The 19,753-nt window shown below is 40.0% G+C and overlaps 1 protein-coding gene across 7 annotated transcripts in view; it reads right to left on the bottom strand.

Moving 5' to 3' along the window:
• DST (dystonin) overlaps positions 1-19,753 on the bottom strand; it is a 298,075-nt gene that overhangs the window by 97,961 nt on the left and 180,361 nt on the right. For 6 of the 7 annotated variants that reach the window (XM_062626136.1, XM_062626137.1, XM_062626138.1 and 3 more), the window contains 4 exons: positions 9,729-9,881; positions 5,103-5,336; positions 3,578-3,859; positions 1,266-1,811 (listed from right to left, as the gene is read on the bottom strand). In XM_062626136.1, the coding sequence (XP_062482120.1) occupies positions 1,266-1,811; positions 3,578-3,859; positions 5,103-5,336; positions 9,729-9,881 (1,215 nt within the window). Of the gene's footprint in view, positions 1-1,265; positions 1,812-3,577; positions 3,860-5,102; positions 5,337-9,728; positions 9,882-11,230; positions 11,465-12,462; positions 12,610-12,810; positions 13,027-13,183; positions 13,322-13,537; positions 19,136-19,753 lie in introns of all 7 variants that reach the window. The other variant, XM_062626135.1, reaches the window with a different exon arrangement.

Genomic DNA, 19,753 nt, shown 5'->3' with positions numbered 1-19,753 from the left:
GCATAGGATTGTTATGCACATCAAAATAAGCTCTCTGAAAAGTTTGTGATGAAATCTTCAGATTCACACTCAAAACTAATCCAGTAAATCATCTGAAGGAGATCTAACATGTTAATACAAGCTTTTAGCTTCCCTGTTCGTCTAAGTGAAAAGTGAAAATGAGTTTCTGTAAATGGAGATCCTGCTTCACAGACTGTTTGAGAGAACAGCGTTTACATAGTTTTTGTAATCAAGTGATCAAATCCATGTCTTTATAGAATTTACATTTCTCAGAATAACGTTGAAGTGATGAAAATTCCCATACAAAGATGGCAACTGCTGTGGACCAGCACTGTATCAGTGAACACTGAAGCCCTACTAAGGAGTCTGAACCTATGATCTTAGAAAATTACGAAATGGCATAGTCAAAGGATATTGACAGCAACTCCCTCTTAAATGGTTTAATTCATCATTATCTCAAAAGTTTAAAATTGCAAAATATTATCAGTATCAAACAACACTTTGTTTCCCTTAAAACAGCAGGAAATTTGGCACGTGAGACCAGTTGGTGATGTTTGTCTAGTTCTATCAGATAGATTCCATATGTGCACCTGGCACAAACAGCTGGATTATCTTCCTTCGCTAAGGTACATAAAGGATTTTGCACTGCTAGTTTCCCATTAGTTAGAGACTAAGCTCAGACTGTTAAGGATAAAATGCTTATCTGACAGAAGAGTGGAAAAGAATCGCTATCCTCAAATCACTATGCTCTTGCAAGCCAAATGCTGACAACAAAGGTCACATTGGGACAAACTATTTCAGGATAAAAAACTGAAATTCTGAATGTTAATCTTGGCATAGTCTAGCTCTCTACTGATTTTATTAGGAAGAAGCCAAGTAAATAAACAGTTGTGGGAAATTTCACAAGGAAGTTGTTAAAGAAATATTATCCATCTAGAAGTATCACAATTTATTTCCACAGGAAAATGCTACTCGGGTCTCCTGTCATAAACTCAAAGAGTTTGTTTAAGGCTGAAAAGTACAATGGAGAAATCTAATCTCATTTCTCCCTTGCAATACATTTTAGAAAATTTCATCCATTCAGACCTTAGACAGTTCAGCACTTGACTAAAGCAACCTTCTAGAAAAGTATCTTGTCCTGTCACCTAACTTTACAAATCAAAGAATTTACAAATTCTCACAGTACTTGTTCCATCAGCTAAACCCTTTCAACACAAAATTCCAAATTATAGTACTCTTTCCGACTCAGTATAAATAAATCTTACCTTAGTATAGAGAGATTTGAAACGATCTGAAGCACTATCCAATTTATTTTGCACTTCAGTATATGTAGCCGAAGTATCAATACCATCTTTGTCAACCTTCACGCCATCTCTTTTGCTACATGACCTTGCAGCATCTAAAACTCTTTGTCCAGAAATTGTAATATACCGTAAATCACCTTTGTGAGATATAACATCTTCTGAGAAACTCTTTTGCCGTTTCAATTTGACCATAATACCACTGAAGTCAGAAGCACCTGCCTCCAAATTGTCAAGTTCTTGTTCTGCCTGCTGCAGCCATGTTTCAAATTCACTATAGTCTGCATCAAATTTCTCAAGTTCTTCTCTTAAAGAACGAGTCAATTTCATTTTCCGTTCTGATTCAGCCAAAGCAGTCTCATACTGAGCCTTCAGCTCTTTCATGTTCCTTTGCATCTTGTCTTTTTCTTCAGGGGAAAGGTAATGCCCTTGTTTTTCAAGCAGTGCCTGAGCAGACTGAGTTGCTATTATGATAGCCTGCTGCTGGGAAATAATTTTCTCATGTTGAGCCTACAAGAAAAGAAAGAATAAATAATGACCAGCACCTTCCGGATAGTTCTTTGGAAACAATGAGTAAAATAAAGTCCATCAAAATGACAAAAAAGCTTTCTTTATTTTCCTCTTATTTATTTATAAAAGCATTTTGAAATTTAAATGAAAGAGTGACTCCTGGTCACCATATTGCTGTGCAGTTTCAAAATGTCATGAAACATTCAATGGCGATTTTAGTCAGGTACACAGCCTATGACTTAGTGGGAATCTTCAAATATCACTGGAACTCAAAAATACTAGGACATATATACACCACACAAACACTTTCCCCTATACTCTGTCTAGTACAGTTAAAGTAGGTGTTATCAATCTTTCCCATTTTTTCCTAGTAAAAATTGTGTATTACTGAACACTTACTGTGCTTATTGTGATCAGACTTTCCCTAATTCCCTGTCTCAAAATAGGATTTATCAAAGAAAGCAGTCAAAGGTAGGCAACTTCCAAATCAAAACTGTTCTGTTTCGTGTTACACACATTGTAGCTATCATTTCAGGCAAACAGATCAAAAGGAATGAAAGCACTAAACAGTAAAGAAAATACAGACACTTTCTTCTTATACTGAGTGAACAAACATTATTATTTAATTATTTTAACTTGATCTTTCAGTTTCAAGAGCAGTGATTCTTATCAAATATATTCAATCCTTCTGACATCGGAAACCAAGACACATTCTGTGCATGGAAATGGTTTCAATCTCATAAAAAAATAAAGTCATAGGAACTAGAACTGTCTGCCACATAAAAACCCTATTTCAAATACATTAAAACAAACAAACAAACAAAACAAAAAAACCTAAAAAGCAAAACAAAACAAAAAAATTAAAACTCCATTCTTGAAGGTCTTCTACTTCCATGTAAAATAGCTATGTAAAATAGATTGGTATGCTTTTCATCTATGAGTACAGTGAGCAAGTATCCCATAGGCATCAGGTGCAGAAAAGAACTATTTGAAAAAGTGGAAGTAAAAGCCTAATGTACACAAAAACAAATGCTGTTATTTTCTTAGGTTTCTGTACCCCCCCCCCCTTTTTTTTCATAAGAAAGAAAATCCAAGTATCAGCTACCAGCATAACTGTTTTCATCAACATAGCCATCAAACCACACCTAAAAGTTCTTGGCTGCTCAACTGTAAGTCAACAAAACCCATAAAACTGAGCTTTTATTATTTTAAATGCTTCCAATTACCTTACCTGGAAAACCCGTTTTTAAAATGCTGCACTGTGGTTTTATATAATTCATCCTTCTGAGGCCTGCAAATAGTGCTCTGCTCATATGTTAAAGTTACAGGGAATGTAATTTCAGCAAACCTTTATTTGCAGCTACTGGCAACCAGTGTTCCCAGGGTTTGAATCTGTGGCTATTACAAAGATTTTTTAAGAAGTCACATAAAGGTTATGAATTTATGTTGCTGCTTTTCTCATTTCATTTACCTGCATTCATTTCTCACTATAAAAATTAAAAATGGACTCACCATTACAATTCTAAACATTTACCTTGCAGAATATGTCCTTTTTGTTATTTTGCAGGAAACAACATAGTTAACAGCAAAAAAAAGTGACAAATTCCAATACATTCTAACTACTGAAATTCCTACCACTGTATGTCACAAACTTCCTAGTGCCTGTCCCAAAGTCTATGACAGAAAGGATGAGACTGAATTCACTCATGTTAAATGGAGACTGAAACGCTTAGCACCTAAGCATTGCATAAACCCAGTAACAGTACCTTGACTTTCTGATACTGCTGGTTCAGATTATCTTCTGTGCTTTTTAGTAGTCCATCCACCTGAGTTTCAATGTCTTGCTGAATTTCCAGCAGATTACCATTGACGTCATCCTCCTCTCCTTCCAAAGCCCTCACATCTCCCTCTTCATAGTGTGTTCCATTCTGTTCTATTGCCTGCTTGAACTTCTGGCCATACTCTGCTTCTTTATCCACATTTGATAACCAATCCAAGAGATTTTCTATTGTATTTTTACTTTCTTCCAGCTGTTCTATGGCTGCAACCTACATTGAAATTTCACACTTTCAGTTTAGAAATCTTCTTTATGCACTACAAACTATCATATGCAAATACACCATTTAAAATACATTAATATTAAATAAAAATTTTGATTGTCATATATGTTGCTGTTTATTTTATAAAGAAAATAAACCAGCAAACAGTTTATAAAGTCATAATTCGTTTGGGTGACTAAATCTCTCCAGAGTATATCAATATGTATTGGGTTTGCAAAGCAAGGTTTCGGTAGCAGGAGGGCTACAGGTTTGGCTTCTGTGAGAAGCTTCCCCCATGCCCAATAGAGCCAATGACAGCCAGTTCCAAGATGGACCCACCACCATCTATGGCTGAGCCCATTAGTAATGGTGGTAGTGCCTCTGTGTTTAAGAAGAGAGGACAAAAAAATGAGCAACTGCAGCTGGAGAGAGAAGTGAGAACATGAGAGGAACAGCTCTGCAGACACCAAGGTCAGTGCAGAAGGAGGACAGGAGGTGCTCCATGCACCAGAGCAGATATTCCCCTGCAGCCCATGGTGCAGCCCATAGTGAGGCAGCTGTGCCCCTGCAGCCCATGGAAGCCCATGGTGGAGCAGATCTCCACCTGCAGCCCATGGAGGACCCCACACCAGAGCAGAGAGATGCCCAAAGGAGGCTGTGACCCCATGGGAAGCCTGTGCTGGAACAGGCTCCTGGCAGGACCTGTGGCCCCATGGAGAGAGGAGCCCACACTGGAGCAGGTTTGCAGGCAGCACTTGCGACCCCACGGGGGACTGACACTGGAGCAAGTGAAGAGCATGAGGGGTCCTCTCCTGAGGAGGAAAGAGCCATAGAGTCAGTGTATGATGAACTGACCACAACCCCCATTTCTATTTTGCCTGTGCTACTGGGAGGGAGGAGGTAGAGAATCTGGAAGTAAAGTTAAGCCCAGGAAGATGAGAGGGATGGGGTGAAGGTGGTTTTTATTTCTCATTATCCTCCTCTGATTTTATTGGTAATTAATTAATTTCCCCAAGTCAAGTCTATTTTGCCCATAACAGTAATTGCTCAGTGAACTCTCCTTGTCCTTATCTCGACCCATAAGCCTTTTGTTATATTCTCTCTCCAGCTGAGAAGGGGAGTGATAGAGCAGCTTTGGTGGGTACCTGGTGACCAGCCAGGGTGAACCCACCACACGATAGTAAGTTGCAAGACGAATTCTGTAAGAAACATAGAAAGCTTGAATAAAGGTATAAAATGGTTGCCTAAAAACCTTTTCTGTTTCCTGCTTAATTGCTGTTGTCATCGCTTTATCCAGTTCTTTTTTGGACTCTTCTGCTTTCTGGCTAAGGAGCAAACACTTTGTCTTAGCTTCATTTAGTTTCTGTTCCAGAATAGTCTTGTCTTCTTGTGACAACCTTTCTCCGTTCTCTTTCAAGAAGGATTCAGTATTTTTCACGATCTCTGCCAATGTCTGGGCACTCATTCTCATGTCTTTTTGTATCTCCTTTTGAGAAAAAAAGAAAGAAAATAAGAGTAAATAAATTATTGACTAGACCTTTCCAATTACCTTTATTTGAACTATCTCTGTTCTAGGGATAAGCACCACAATGGTCTTTTCTTACCTGGGAGAGCACATGATACATTACACATGATACAAAATTGCAGATAAGATTATTACAAAAATAAAATCAATTCAACATCTGACAATGTTGCTGCAGCTCAATCTTTTTCTTAAATTTCAAACCTGCTGGCTTACACTCCTATTCAGAATGAGGCCACATTTTTCCTTTGTTTAGCAGCTCAAATATTGTATATCCATGTATACAGAAGAAAATATATACTACTTTTTAGGTATCAAGAGATAAAGTAAATCTGTTATACTGTATTTAGTGAGTCTGCTGACAAATTCCATCCCATTACCATCTCAACAGAAGGCTGAAGACAATAAGGGGACTGAACAGAAGTCAGAAACTTGTGGTCATCTTTCCCAGGTGGAATTTTTCAGGTTTTGTTCAGGCCAGAAATGCTGTCAGAATATTTTTCTTTACTTTTAAAATCATAATATTTCAATTTCTAAAGAATGCTTAATTCAATTAAATTCCACAGAGGACAGATGTTTAGTTTTAGTTTATCCAAAGCAGTTTGCCTAGTCCTATAAGAGTCAGATGAAAAACCCCTGCCTCTCAGTTATCTGAGGAGAGCTTTAATTTTAACAGTAATTATGCTACTGAATACAGTCACTCAGTTACTGAAATAATGAAGGGTTTTTCTTTATATGCTGTGTAACACTCTTGAAGCTGCAAGACCAAACATTTGATTCCCATCCTACACTACATATTTTGTAGCAATTATAGAATATAGCTTGGCAGCTAAATCTGCAGCTTATTTTAGCACTTCAGAAAGTATGTTAGATTTTTTCCTGAGGACACTATACCAAGACATGATTCTTCTTCTCTGACAAAGATCTCTGCGCTCCCTTTCAAACAGCTCACTGAAGATGCAAGCTCTGTAAAATCTATAAAATACCTTTTTTAAGCCCTCATTTCATTCCCGAGACACTCTTCTACAATGGTGCCTCCACAAAATCAGTCAGCAAATAACAACTGGTCTGCTAGGCTGTCACAAACAGCTGATGGAAAAAGATTTAACCAAATCCTATACCAGGTCTTCACTCCCATGGGTACCCCACTGTCCTGGGTTCAGCAGTAGCAGTCATTTTTCCCCTTCTTGGTAGCTGGTGCAGTGCAGTGTTTTGACTTTCAGCTTGGGAACAGAGCTGATAGGTGATGTTTTGGTTTGGCCAAGGACTTTGTGAGCCTCATGCTCTGCCAGGGAGGAAGGGGAGCCAGGAGGAAGCAGAGACAGGACACCTGACCCAAACTGACCAAAGAGGTATTCCATACCACAGCACGTCATGCCCAGGATGTAACTGGGAGTTAGCTGGAAGGGCTGGGAGACGGCAGGGTTGGAGGAGGTATCGGTCAGAGCTTGGTTGGGCCTGGGGGGCGAGTTATCGGTCGGCTGGTGGTGAGATGATGTATTCTCTTCCCTTGTTATTTCCTTTATCATTATTATCATTGGTGGTAGCAGTAGTGATTTGTGTTATACCTTAGTTACTAAACTGTTCTTATCTCAACCTGTGGGAGTTGCATTCTTTTCGATTCTCCTCTCCGTCCCTCCGAGAGCAGGGGGAGGGCAAGAAAGGGGGGGGGGAAGTGAGTGAACGAGTTACCTGACTGGGTTTAAACCTCGACAGTTCATTTTTGGCGCCCAACGTGGGGCACGAAGGGTTGAGATAACGACAGATCTGACCAGATTAATAGTCGCTCGTCACAATGCTGATTTATTGGCTCTCAGAGTTGTTCTTGTTGATCTCACAGCTTCAGAATGTTGTAACTTACGTAGAGCCAGTATTTGCTGTGATAGTGTTTATCAAGTATGGGGCTTGGGCTAAGGTTCTTGTCTCACTGTGCTTTACGGCAATGGCTTGTAATACGGGCGGGCTCCAGCAGCAGGGCGGGACGGACGTGGCCGTGGACTTGTGCCTGGCCGTCCGGCTGCTCTTCACCGTCCTGGCCCTCACCCTACTCTCCATCTTCGTGAGGCTGCGGGGAGCCGAGGGGGAGCGGCCCCGGGAGCCGGCGGCAGCTGAAGCGGCCCGGGAGAGCGGCCCCGGGGACCAAGCGGCGGCGGGAGCGGGGCCGGAGGCCGCGAGGGGACGGCTGCCGGTGGGGGAGGCCGGAGCGCTCGAGGAGCGGAAGGAGAGCCGGCAAGCACAGCAGCTGCACCGGCCCCAGTGACAAGTACAGCAGCATCAACTGAGAGTTCTGAAGGTTTTGAATGGCCTTTGGGTATCCCTGGGACCTGCCTGCTGATTGTGGTGGGGATCAGCATGTTGGCACACACACAGGCTGTGTTCTACCCACAACCATTTTGTCTGATCTCAAAAGTTAAGCAGAGTCAGGTTTGGGTCTTGTCTGGGGTTAGACGAGGATATGGGGGGACCAAGAGGTTTTCCCCAAGGCTGGACAGCCAGGAGTGGCAGGGTGTGTGGGACAGTATGGGCAAGTATCTAGTCCACTGGGCCCCTCCAGTGCTTTGGAAGCATTGGAGATGGAAGGCAGCTGTATGGAGTCCCCAGCAACAAGCTGCAGAAACTGCTTAAGGGGACAGTGAATTATTTTGAGCCTGGTGGGCCCATGGCACTTCAGGCCATCAGAGCAGAGGTGCAACATAGAGATGGACTCATGATCGAGGGGTGGACTTAGCAATGGACACTGTTGCCCAGGTTATTCACGAGTGTGAACACTGCACACAGTCTCTCCTGCTCTGGAAGACTGTTACAAGAGATGGAGCCTGACGTCATGGACCAGATGGACTCAGCAGCTTTATAGGGACTGGTCCATGCACTAAGATAAGAGTATATTGAAAATGTGGGATCTGAGCATGACGTGAATGGTATGGAATAAGGGGTGGATAATGTCCTGGGTTCAGCAGTAGCAGTCATTTTTCCCCTTCTTGGTAGCTGGTGCAGTGCAGTGTTTTGACTTTCAGCTTGGGAACAGAGCTGATAGGTGATGTTTTGGTTTGGCCAAGGACTTTGTGAGCCTCATGCTCTGCCAGGGAGGAAGGGGAGCCAGGAGGAAGCAGAGACAGGACACCTGACCCAAACTGACCAAAGAGGTATTCCATACCACAGCACGTCATGCCCAGGATGTAACTGGGAGTTAGCTGGAAGGGCTGGGAGACGGCAGGGTTGGAGGAGGTATCGGTCAGAGCTTGGTTGGGCCTGGGGGGCGAGTTATCGGTCGGCTGGTGGTGAGATGATGTATTCTCTTCCCTTGTTATTTCCTTTATCATTATTATCATTGGTGGTAGCAGTAGTGATCTGTGTTATACCTTAGTTACTAAACTGTTCTTATCTCAACCTGTGGGAGTTGCATTCTTTTCGATTCTCCTCTCCGTCCCTCCGAGAGCAGGGGGAGGGCAAGAAAGGGGGGGGAAGTGAGTGAACGAGTTACCTGACTGGGTTTAAACCTCGACACCCACATAGGCCATAAATTCTTAAGACAGGTAAGTGGTATTAAAAGTTACCTCAGGGGCGTCTGTATCTTTCTACTGACTATAAGAACTTCAACAAATTAGATTTGTTACGCTGGAGATAAGTAAAGTGAGGCAAAATGAATAAGGAGATTTCTGCCTTTATAGATTACTAAACCTGACCTGGAGCTCTAGGGTACAGTAAACTACTATTAGGAGAAGGAAGAAGAGTACCAGGTCCTTCAGTCCTTTGACTATCATAAACTCAATTCATACTAATCAAGACAGAGTAAAAGCTGAGAGGCAAGGTCTTAACAGGAAAACAAGCAAACTGAGAGGGCTCTCTTACACCAAGGAGACTGCAAGCAACACTAGAAAAAAAAAATCAAACCAAAATAAGAATGTGGCAAAGGAAAGCCTCAGGCAAGAGACAGCGTCCAGCAAATTTCTTCAAAATACTGCGAACAGGAATAAGCACCGCCTGATAACCAGTTAAAAAGCTGGTTACATTATTTTAGCATAATAAATGACTGTGATTTTATCACATCTGACAGGAACAATCTTGGGTAATGCATTACAAATTTCATGCCTGCACCAAGAGTACTTCTGGAAATGCCTAGTACATACTCCCTATTCTAGGGTCTCCTAGGTTGAAAATTTCTTTTTTCCCACTGGCACATACTAGAGTGTATTCATGGAGAGCAGGCTAAATGCATGCCATTAAGCCTTTACTTTTGGTAGGTCAAACAAATCTATTTTACTCTCCCATGACAAGTCTTGTTATTCAACAAAAGAGTGTAGTCACTCTCCTCTGCACTCAGGTTTCCTTAACTTATCTAACTAGAATTGCACATACCTCCTGTTTGGTCTGGTACTGTTCCAGCTCAGCCTTGCTGTCTCCAATAACAAGAGACACTCGCTGTCCAATGAGTCGATTTTCAGTCTGTGTAAGCAAATCACAGATTTCCTGCAGTTTCTCTTTGCATTCCTGCTGCCGTTCAGCCACATCCTATATTAGAGCCAAGTACAATTGAACAATAAAACAAAAACATCCTCACTTCAGGAACCAAAAGACACTCTAATTGGAATTACCTTTGAACATCAATATTGCAAAGCAATCATTTTAAAAGTATGCTGTAAACATGATAGCAGTGGTACAAAGAGCAAGATGAACATACAGAAGTTATGAATAATAAACCTCAAGTATGTTGTAAGTAAAAGAGACCATGTTTGATGGAATTGCCCAGTAGAAGTCTGGCCATGCACATATGTGAAAGATGAAATCTCCAAACGACAGGAGTGAAAATCCAGTCTCTTAACTGCTTGAAGCCTGTGACAAATACTATTAATTCTGAAAAAAGGATACCAAAACAGAGGTTAGTTGTGATTGTGAGTTAGTGTTTGTTGGTATGTATAATATGTTACCTGAATAGAAACATTGACTTTTTAAGCAGCAGAAAAGATCAAAACATGCAAGCTCATTATTGCTACTATGTCCTAGAAGTTATCTGTGCTTTTTCTTTACTCAGTTTCACATTTCTTTCACAAAGTATGGTGGAAACAAATGTTCTTAGAATGGCAAACTAATACAAAGTCTTCAGAATGCTAAAACACCTTTCACTATGCATAAACTGGAGGCTGAGGTGGTTATTCTGAGTCTTAAGAAGGCTTTTATGAGAGGAGATGCAGCATCTTATCAGCATCCTTGACTCTACAAAAGCTGCTTATGCTTGCCAACTGCAGCCATGCCAGCTGAAGACGTAACTGTCCTAACTGGACTCCTAGCTTTCCCAGTGCCCATGCCTAGAACTGCAAAGATCAGAGCTGGTTTACTCATATGTTTGTCCCTCTAACCTGTCTCAGTCAAAATAAGCCATGGTAGCAAATCTGGTTCTTTGACTACAAAGACCTAGAAAAAAGGTCAAGACCTGGCAAATTAAAGGAAAATAACATCAGCAGGACAGAAGTGATGAGCAACGGTGCGATAGTAAATTCACTGCTCAATACAGCTGCAGCTGGAAGAGTTCACTGCTTTAACTACTGATACAGCTGCTAAACAAACAACACCTGTGAGAAACCTCAAGTAAATTTCTCCACCTGCTAGGAAGAGCAGACCTGGTCACCTCAGGCTCTACAGATGCTTGTGTCCAAAACTGTGTCTGTCCATAATCTAACATGCTGTTTCTGTGACTGTACCAAGGAAAGACTAAAATGAAAATTCACCAAGTTAATCAATATCATCTCTATAGAATCATCAATAGTAAAACTTAAGATAGGAACACAATACTACATGCTGGTATTAAAATTCCTCATCCATAGACAGAAACACTCAGCACACATTCACACACAAAGGCAAACCTTCTGATCACCCAGCTCTTGTGCTGCCTGTAACCGAGTCTCTAAACTTTCCACTTGAGATGTTATTGCCTCCTGTACTTCCTGAAAAGATTTCTGGGTGGTATTTAAGAGCCTCAGCAGTTGTTTGCTCTGATTAGGAGAAAGATCTTGAGCATGTTCAGAAATGAAGAACTGAACATCAAATGCAGTGGAGTCCAGTTGAGTTTTTTTACAGCCAAGCTCTGCAGCACTGCCCTGTGAATGAACAGAAGGAAATGACTAGCAATGAAGACAAATTCAGCACAAATAAAACACAAGTATCAGTACCCTCTTTTCTTAGCCCCTGTCCCAAGATACTTTTGAAAGACAGTTTGGCCACAGTAAATCGAAACTCCATGTCAGAATCATTCTAACACATTCAGAGACAGCATGTGAATTTATGCATGGTTTGCCTCTGGGACAGTCCATGTCCAAGTAACAAATAAGATGACCTTGAACATCTCTATTTGCTTTCTCATGGATGCCTGAAAACTGGCTGACCTTCAACTCTGGAAGATTTATGGCATGCTAGGTTTAACAATTCTAGGTTCTAGGTCTGAAGATCCAGTAATGTTAAAATATTTCCTTGAAAGCATTCTTATTCTTGACTCCACAACGAGAAGCCCCATTTCCAACAGTATGGCAAATTCTGCCCACGGTTACGCACAAGACATTACCATGCATACTGGAATCCTATTAAAGCACCATAAAATAATGTAATTTGTATCATTCATACATACAGAGGTGTATGAACATTATTAAAAGTTTATCTGATTTGGTTTTTGTGGCTCATTTCGTAGTGTGTAATGAAGATATATTCCCTCATCTTCCATTCTCACATATAATTGATTTGAAAGCTAACTGAAATTCAGTAGAGTTCCTGGACCTCAGATATAAAGACCCAATTTTAACCACTAAAGTACCTGTATTATAAATTAGATTTCCAAAAAAGGGTCAGATTTATTGCCACAAATGTAAGCAGAACCTGTAGCTTTCTCAGTAAGCCAAACTATACCAAAAGTTTCTTCAAGACATAAAGCAAATCAGCAAGATTTTATTACTGGATTAGAAAGTAGTTGTCATCTTAATGAATTATTTCTAGCTATCTGTTTCAGTAAGAGAGATTAATAACCAGGTATAAAAAACCTAGGTAACAATTCATAGTAAGTAGCAACATTTAATAAGCGCCAACACCTGTTATAAAGAATACCTACTTTAAATAGCTGTAAACTTTGCTTCATCTCTTCCATATCATTAGTATTCACTGTGAAGTCATTCATGGTTTTCCTGTTTTCTGTGATCCAGTCTGAAAATCTCTGCAGTTTGTTTAAAAGTTCCTGGTGTGATACTGCAATCTTAGACTAGAAAGGGAAGTTGTACGTTTATTTATGTTTCTGGAGTCTAGTCACATTTTCTATCATATGAAATAGAATCATAGATGTATTTTTATATTAAGATAAAACAAAACAAAGAAAAACAAACTCATTCTTAGCCAAATTATCTTTAAGAAGGTAAAGATACCTTCTTCAAAAAGGTTAAAATGTACACTGATAGAAACATACCATTTCCAAGTCAACTGCAGAGACTATTTGTTTTGCTTGTTTTGAAGATGTATCACAGACCACCAAAAATGCTTCCTGCACATAGTTGTAACTTATCTTCAGCTCTTTAAGTTTCTCTTCAGGAATATCCCTGTTACAAAGCTTCAAAAAGTCCTCTGTCAACTTCATGTCCTTTTTTAAGATAATTGCAAAAGTAGCCAGTCCTGACTCAAATGACTACAAAGAGAATATATGTAAGATGCATTAAGTTACTAAGGAAGAAAGGCATTTAAATCTGAATAACTGTAATGGTATTTGAAATCTCTTTTTTTAATCCAAGGGCTTTTCCTAGCACCCAACACTGAAGTACAAGCACAAAGAACATTTTATTTACCTCTAGTTGTTGCAGTTCGCCTTTCAATATTTCCAGGTTGTTACTAATAGGCTGCTGGATATCCAGGTGGCTTTTCATATCTTGAAGCACTGCCAAATGTCCTCTCATTTTCTCTATTAACTGCTGTATTCCATTGATCTGAAAATGAGTTTTAACAGTAAGAAAAGGTTCTCCAAATGGACAAATTTTAAAATAAGCCATAAAAGTCCTTGTTATAATCATAATTTATTTCAAATTTATAATTCATTTTTTCAACTATTTTTCCAATTTAATTATTCTCTCCAGCACTTGGAAGGATTCATGCAGTTACTTTCACACAGGACACAAACCATGTTATCAGTTACGGTTACTTACTGTGCAAGTGGAAGTGTCTTCCTGGACCACTCCTTTTGCTTTGAAAACAGGCTCAGTAAAGCCTTTGGACAGGCTGCCCATATTCCCATGCTCCTGGTCATTTTTCCAAGCAACAGCTGGGTCATCTGCCAAAGCTTTCTCCTTAGCAAATTCTGATCCAAACCCCGATTGTTCTGTTGAGAAAAGAGTACAAAGCCCAGCTACTTTGCCTTTACCCTCACGTTCTGTGGTGATACCAGCAACCTGTGAGCTTGTAAGCAAACCACTTATCAGCTCCTCTAACTTGCTTGTACTTTCATCTCCTGGTGAAATTGGAAAAATCTCCAGAAGTTCAGAAGCAGTAAGTTTTGAAACAGGAGCTTTAATGTCTGTTTCACTCTTCCTTTTGTTTGGATCAGCCATCTTTTGCTTGCAGGATTCCTGCTTGAGTATATCATGAAGAAGATCAGGACTTCTGCAGTCAGGCCAAGGCAATGAAAGAGCATCACTGTCCTTTGGCTCTGTACGTGGTGTGCTAACCATAAATGCAGTTCTGATAGTATTGCTTATTTGCTTGAGATTTGACTCACTAGATGTGTCATGCCGAAGGTGGGTGCTTCTAACCATTGCAAGTAAATTCTGCATTAAAATTTTGGTATCAGAGTAACTTAGGGGTTCACCCTCCTGCTTGCAGTAAACATGTCCCATTTTCAATTTCTTCTGTAACATATTCTTTAAGTCTTCCATTAGTTCATCACACATTTCTGGTGATTGTGAAATACCATCCTTTACTTGAAAATCTTTGTGGGGTCCTGTTTCCTTTTGCAATGACTCCACGGACATTTGTTTTTTGAAACCATTTTCAAGGGAAGAAGTCTCACTGATCATGCAACTTTCTCCCTTTGTGTTTTGCAATGTCTCATGTTCATTCTGAACACCATAATTCAATTCAACCCCTGCGCTGCTCAGAATTGCAGAATAAACATCACCAGTATAGGTATAACTCCCAGAAGGTAGCAATTCACTCCCACCCCTTGATCCTTTGGCATCCTCAATACTTCTTGGAGCACCTGCTATTCCACCTATTGTGGAAAATTCACTACCACTGTTTTCTGAAAAGTCCATAAGAACACTGTCAGTATTTTGACAGATAACTCTCCCAGTTTCTTTGGTTATGCTAATTTCCTTTGATTTCACTGTATCAGTTGGGGGAAAAGAGCAAGTGGTAAATTCACTTGAATACTTTTCCTCCACATTTAGCAGAAAATCCTTTTCATTCTCTAAACCCTTTTTCCTTTCTTCCTCATCCTCAAAGCAACAGGATTCAGTTTTATCCAATTCTGAATGGCCACCTTCTCTTATGTCTGTTGTGTGTTGTATTAAAGAAGCAGAAATATTAAAATCTCTCTTAAATTCATCTGATTTCAGGCCATCTCCAACATCAAGCAAAACTTGATCAGCATTTATTTTTCGTTTACTTGAAACAGGAGTTTCTCTATCAGCTCTAATTACTGATGCATCAAATATTTCCCCAAGGCTTTCCATCTGAATGGGACTTTTACTTGGCCCCATGATATCACATTCCTCCATAACATTTACTCTATTTTCTGTAAGAATTTCAAAACCTCTTCCCATCTGGCCATGCTTCCAACCAGTGACTGGATGTACTTGGTCACTAACTGAACTATCACCATCGCTTACGTAAGGCACTTCCGTAAGAAATTTAATGTCCATTCGGGATGAAATTTCCTTTAGTTGTTCCATCCCGGTCATATCATTTAATATTTTTTCCTCTGCAAATACTGCTTTGCTCTGTCTTCGCCCATTATCTGAATGTAACGTTGGCACGGTATTACTGTTTTCATTCATGCCATCAATAAAGGATTCTGAGAGAATCAAATCTGTCTGAGTACTTTCATCACCATCAGTAGCATGCTTTGCAATTAGGAAGGCTGTTACACTAACATCAGGTGTCACAGTATCATCAGACTCAGGACTTGGAGCCTTAAGCTGTCTTTTATCATTTGCTTCACTCTTACTGAATAGCAACTTAGTGTCAAAGGTATTTTCAGACTGTATAGGCTCAGTAGTGTCTTGTGACATGTGTTTATTTTTAACATAAGTCCCATATTCATCTTCTGTTTCTTGCTGTCTGTCTTCTTCACTTGTACATGTAAGACCAACACATCTTTCCTCAGAAACATCTGATGCAGGTTCACATTTTCCTGAGGACAGTCTTCCATTTTCATGGCTAGACTGGAATTGAAAAGTATATCCTGCCTTGTGGCCTGAAGAATAGCAAGTGTCATCAACATTCTGATTATTTTCATCAGTATTTTCTATGTCACCTAAGGAAATTAACAGCTGGTCACCTTTGCTTATGTATTGATGATGTGAATGAAAAATATCTTTTTCATCACTGTCAGAATCAGTGTCAGAGTCATCATAACCGTCATCATCTTCCTCATAGCCTTCCTCATCCTGTGAACCTTCAGATTCATCCTCGTAAGAGTCACTTTCCGCTTTCAGTTCATCTTCCTCATTTCTGTCTTGTATTTCTGATTCATACATCTTCCGTAAAGAACTAAGGCCTCCCTCATTGCTTCCTTCACTTTGCAGAATAACTGGTAATTTTTGTTCCTTCCCTCCAAAGCTCCCTGTTAGCATTCTTTCCTCCTCAGGAATTCTTTCCATAGTGTCAGCACTTGCAGAAGCTGTATTTACATTCTCAGGTAGCCCCATAAGATTTACATAGACACTCTCTCCAGCATCAGCTGCAAGTTCTTGAAAAGAGTTAGTCTCTCCCTTAAGGGTTATCAGACCACCCCTCTCCTCTAGCATACCTAATGGAACTGATGTTCCAGACAATTCTGGCTCTTGTGTTTTATCATCCCTCAACCTCAATGTATCAAAACCATCATCACCTTGGGGACTTTCATAGGAATCATCATCATCAATTTGTGGAGTATCATAGACATCACTGTCATCATCATCAACCTGAGGTGTTTCATAGGCATCATCATCATCATCATCAAGCTGAGAGCTGTCATCTGCAGCAGCTACCTCACCACATTCATGCTCAAAGCAGTTACTTTCAAACTGTGTGAGGCCATCACTCTCTTCTATGGATGAATCAGAACTACTGTCACATAGCAGTAACTTTTCAAATTTAAGATTGCTTTCTTCTACTGTTAGCCTTAGTGCTGTGCTGTTACTGTCCTCCACAGGTGGTCCATCATGTGTAACAGTGTCACGAGCCAATGAAGTCCTGCCGTGCATTTCTCCACTGTCTTCTAGAAACAGCTTACTCTGCAAATCAGTACAATTCTCCAAGGACGGCCTGTCATGTGCACAAAGACAGTCTGCTAGGGATAGTCTGTTATGTACATCAGCATAGTCTTGTAGAGGTTGCTTACTGTATCCATTATCTCCAAACTGTAGTATGTCACCACACTGCATAACCAATTCCTCTGGAAGTCTGTATTCAGTATTTGCACTGATGGATGGACCAAAACTTCTCTGAAAATCATCTTTATTGCTGTTATCCAGTACCATTCTGGTATCGTCAGCTTGCAGTATGCAAGGCTTGTATTTGGTGCATCTTCGCAGTTCTACCCAGGTTTCATTATCTGACAAATCATTCACACTCAAGGAATCCCGTGAGGTTTTATCATTCTTGTTTTCATTATGCAAACTGTATGCCATAGAATTATCTCCTTTCTCTGTTTGTGAAATGAGATTTGGATTTGAGTTATTTGAAAGATATTCTTCAATATTTCCTGAATCTGCATTCTGACTACTATGCTTGCACTCAGAAACCTCCGGAAGACCTCTGAGTACATTCCTGTTAATGGAGTTTTGAGTGCTACTTACTACATTTCTAAGTCCTGCAGAGTTAGTTAACAGTGTCTCCTGCGTATATTCTGATTGCTCGGTACCAACAGCATCACAAACATCTGGTCCACACACATGAAGATCTCCTTGTGAAGATGCATAATCCCTACAGCCTTCAAACTGAATTAACTTCCCATTACTAGAAGTATTCTCAGCACCCAAAAGATCACCCTGAACACTGCCTGCAACATTATTAAAGTGGGCACTACCAGCTAAATTCAGTTTAATTCCTTTCTGGCTTATGTATTTATTATGAAACTCCACTTCTGACACACCATCATTGTACGCAACACCATCACCACCTTCCAGCAACATATTTATGGCTTCTTGCAGTTGTCCATCATATAACAAAAGTCTTTCGCCAGTGTTTGCATCCATATAACTATTCACCATTAGATAAGACATGAATAGTTTCTTAGCCTGATCTAAATTATGACATATAGGGCCTTCTGCGCCAGAACGTTCATGTTCCTCCTCACAGTCATGCAAAACAGACGGCAGGAATTCATATGTTGATAACCATTTTGCAGCATTTTTACAAGGGGACTCTAATTCTTCTACATTAGGCATTTTATCTGGTAAAGTCACATTGGTCAAAACAGATACAGTATTCATGTCTATTATCCCTGACTGTGCAGCCTTATCTAGACTGATTATTTCACAAGTTTCTGGAATGTAAAGTGCAGCTATTTTCTGTCTATTATTTAGTATTTTGATTGCCAGCTCATTTGTTATCATCTCTTGATGCAAAGAAGTTGATACAGGGAATATTTCACCCGTGTGAGGCCAAATTAGGCCAACAAAGCCTCTCTGTGCTTCTAATACCAGCAGTGCACTGGTAGATGATATTAAGTTGCACTGTACAGCTTCATCAACAGTCAAGCGTTGTCCTGAATTTTGAAAAAGGATTCCACCACTCTGAACCTGATGTGTGAGGATCCCACAAGCAGTGTCCTGATCTATCATCCCTTGTTTCATGGCCTCTTCCACAGTCATTCGCTTCCCTGAGTCAGGGTCAATTATACCTCCAGACACTAGCTGAGCACCCAGCAGCCTGAACATTGTTTCCCGATCAATGATTCCTTCATGGGCTGCCCTCAAAACAGCTATCCTCCTTCCACATTTGAACATGATTCTACCTTTTTCTTGTGGTTTCACAGGTAGAAGTCTTAGCCCTGTTTCTTTGTGTATTATGCTTCTATGAAACATCTGTTGAAGGGAAATCTTCTCAGCACAGTTGGGGTCTATGAGATCTTTACAAGTGTCTTGTCTTTCCAGAAGTTCTGCATATAATGTTGGATACACCAGGTTTCTCTGAAAAGCATTCTGCAAAGTTAGGTTTTCTCCCGTAGATGGCAAAATCAAGTGCCCACTTGAAAGCTCATGCTCTAGAATTTTAATAGCCAAAGGTTCTGAAATTAGACCTTGTTCTAAAGCTGAAACAACTGGAAGATTTGGTAATGATGACTCTGATATAAGCTTCTTTGCATAACTTAATTCCTGCAAATGCAACAGAGTCTGCTCATCAATTAAGGCATGAGCTTTAGCTTCTTCCAAATCATAACATACTCCTAATTCTGGAGAAACTATTCCACAAAGGATCAGCTGATTCTCAAGCAATCTAATCCCAGTGTCATAGTCAATAAAACCTTTTAAAATAGACTGAAAGACTGACAGGACTTCTCCAGTCGTTTGGTCAATGACACCAGCAATGACTTTATTCACCTAAAAAGGAATACAAAAGAAAAACTATCACTATTTTCAGACTGCATGTTTTAAATTTTTTGATTTTGAATTCATGATAAGCATAAAAACATGTACTTACCAGGCCTGGAGGAATGCTGTGAATGTTAGCAGCTCAAATGTGCAAGTGATCTATGTCAGTCATTCAACAGCACACGATGTGATAAAAGATTTAAACACAACATGCATCTGTGAATTGAAAACCTATGCTTTGCGTACATAAACAGGGTTAGTGAAAGACAATAGAAGAAATGATTGCGGAGTGAGCAAAGAGAATATATACCTGAAAGGCAAATGTTCATGCTTTAAACGTCTGTGAAAGGTTAGAATATTCAGCAACAGTATGTGATTCAAAACCATCATGCTATTCATGTTTACAGCATACAGCATTTCTGTATATACACTCAACAATATGGAATCAGATACCCTGGCACCAAATATCGCATTTAGTTTGCATGGAAAGCATGAAGTCAGTCTAGCCACATTATTTGGACTCATTACACAGACACTGCCTCTACATTTGTATGAGAATACTTGTTTGTAACATAATTTTTGAGAATTCCATATTTAAGATCCATTAAAAGACGTATTTGTAGTGTC

This window comes from Pezoporus occidentalis, unplaced genomic scaffold (assembly GCF_034315485.1).
Source record: "Pezoporus occidentalis ecotype Australia unplaced genomic scaffold, CSIRO_AGI_Poc_V1 ctg29, whole genome shotgun sequence".
Lineage (NCBI taxonomy): Eukaryota > Metazoa > Chordata > Aves > Psittaciformes > Psittacidae > Pezoporus > Pezoporus occidentalis.
Note: the sequence above shows the minus strand (reverse complement) of the source record. Positions and strands in the feature narration are given on the sequence as shown.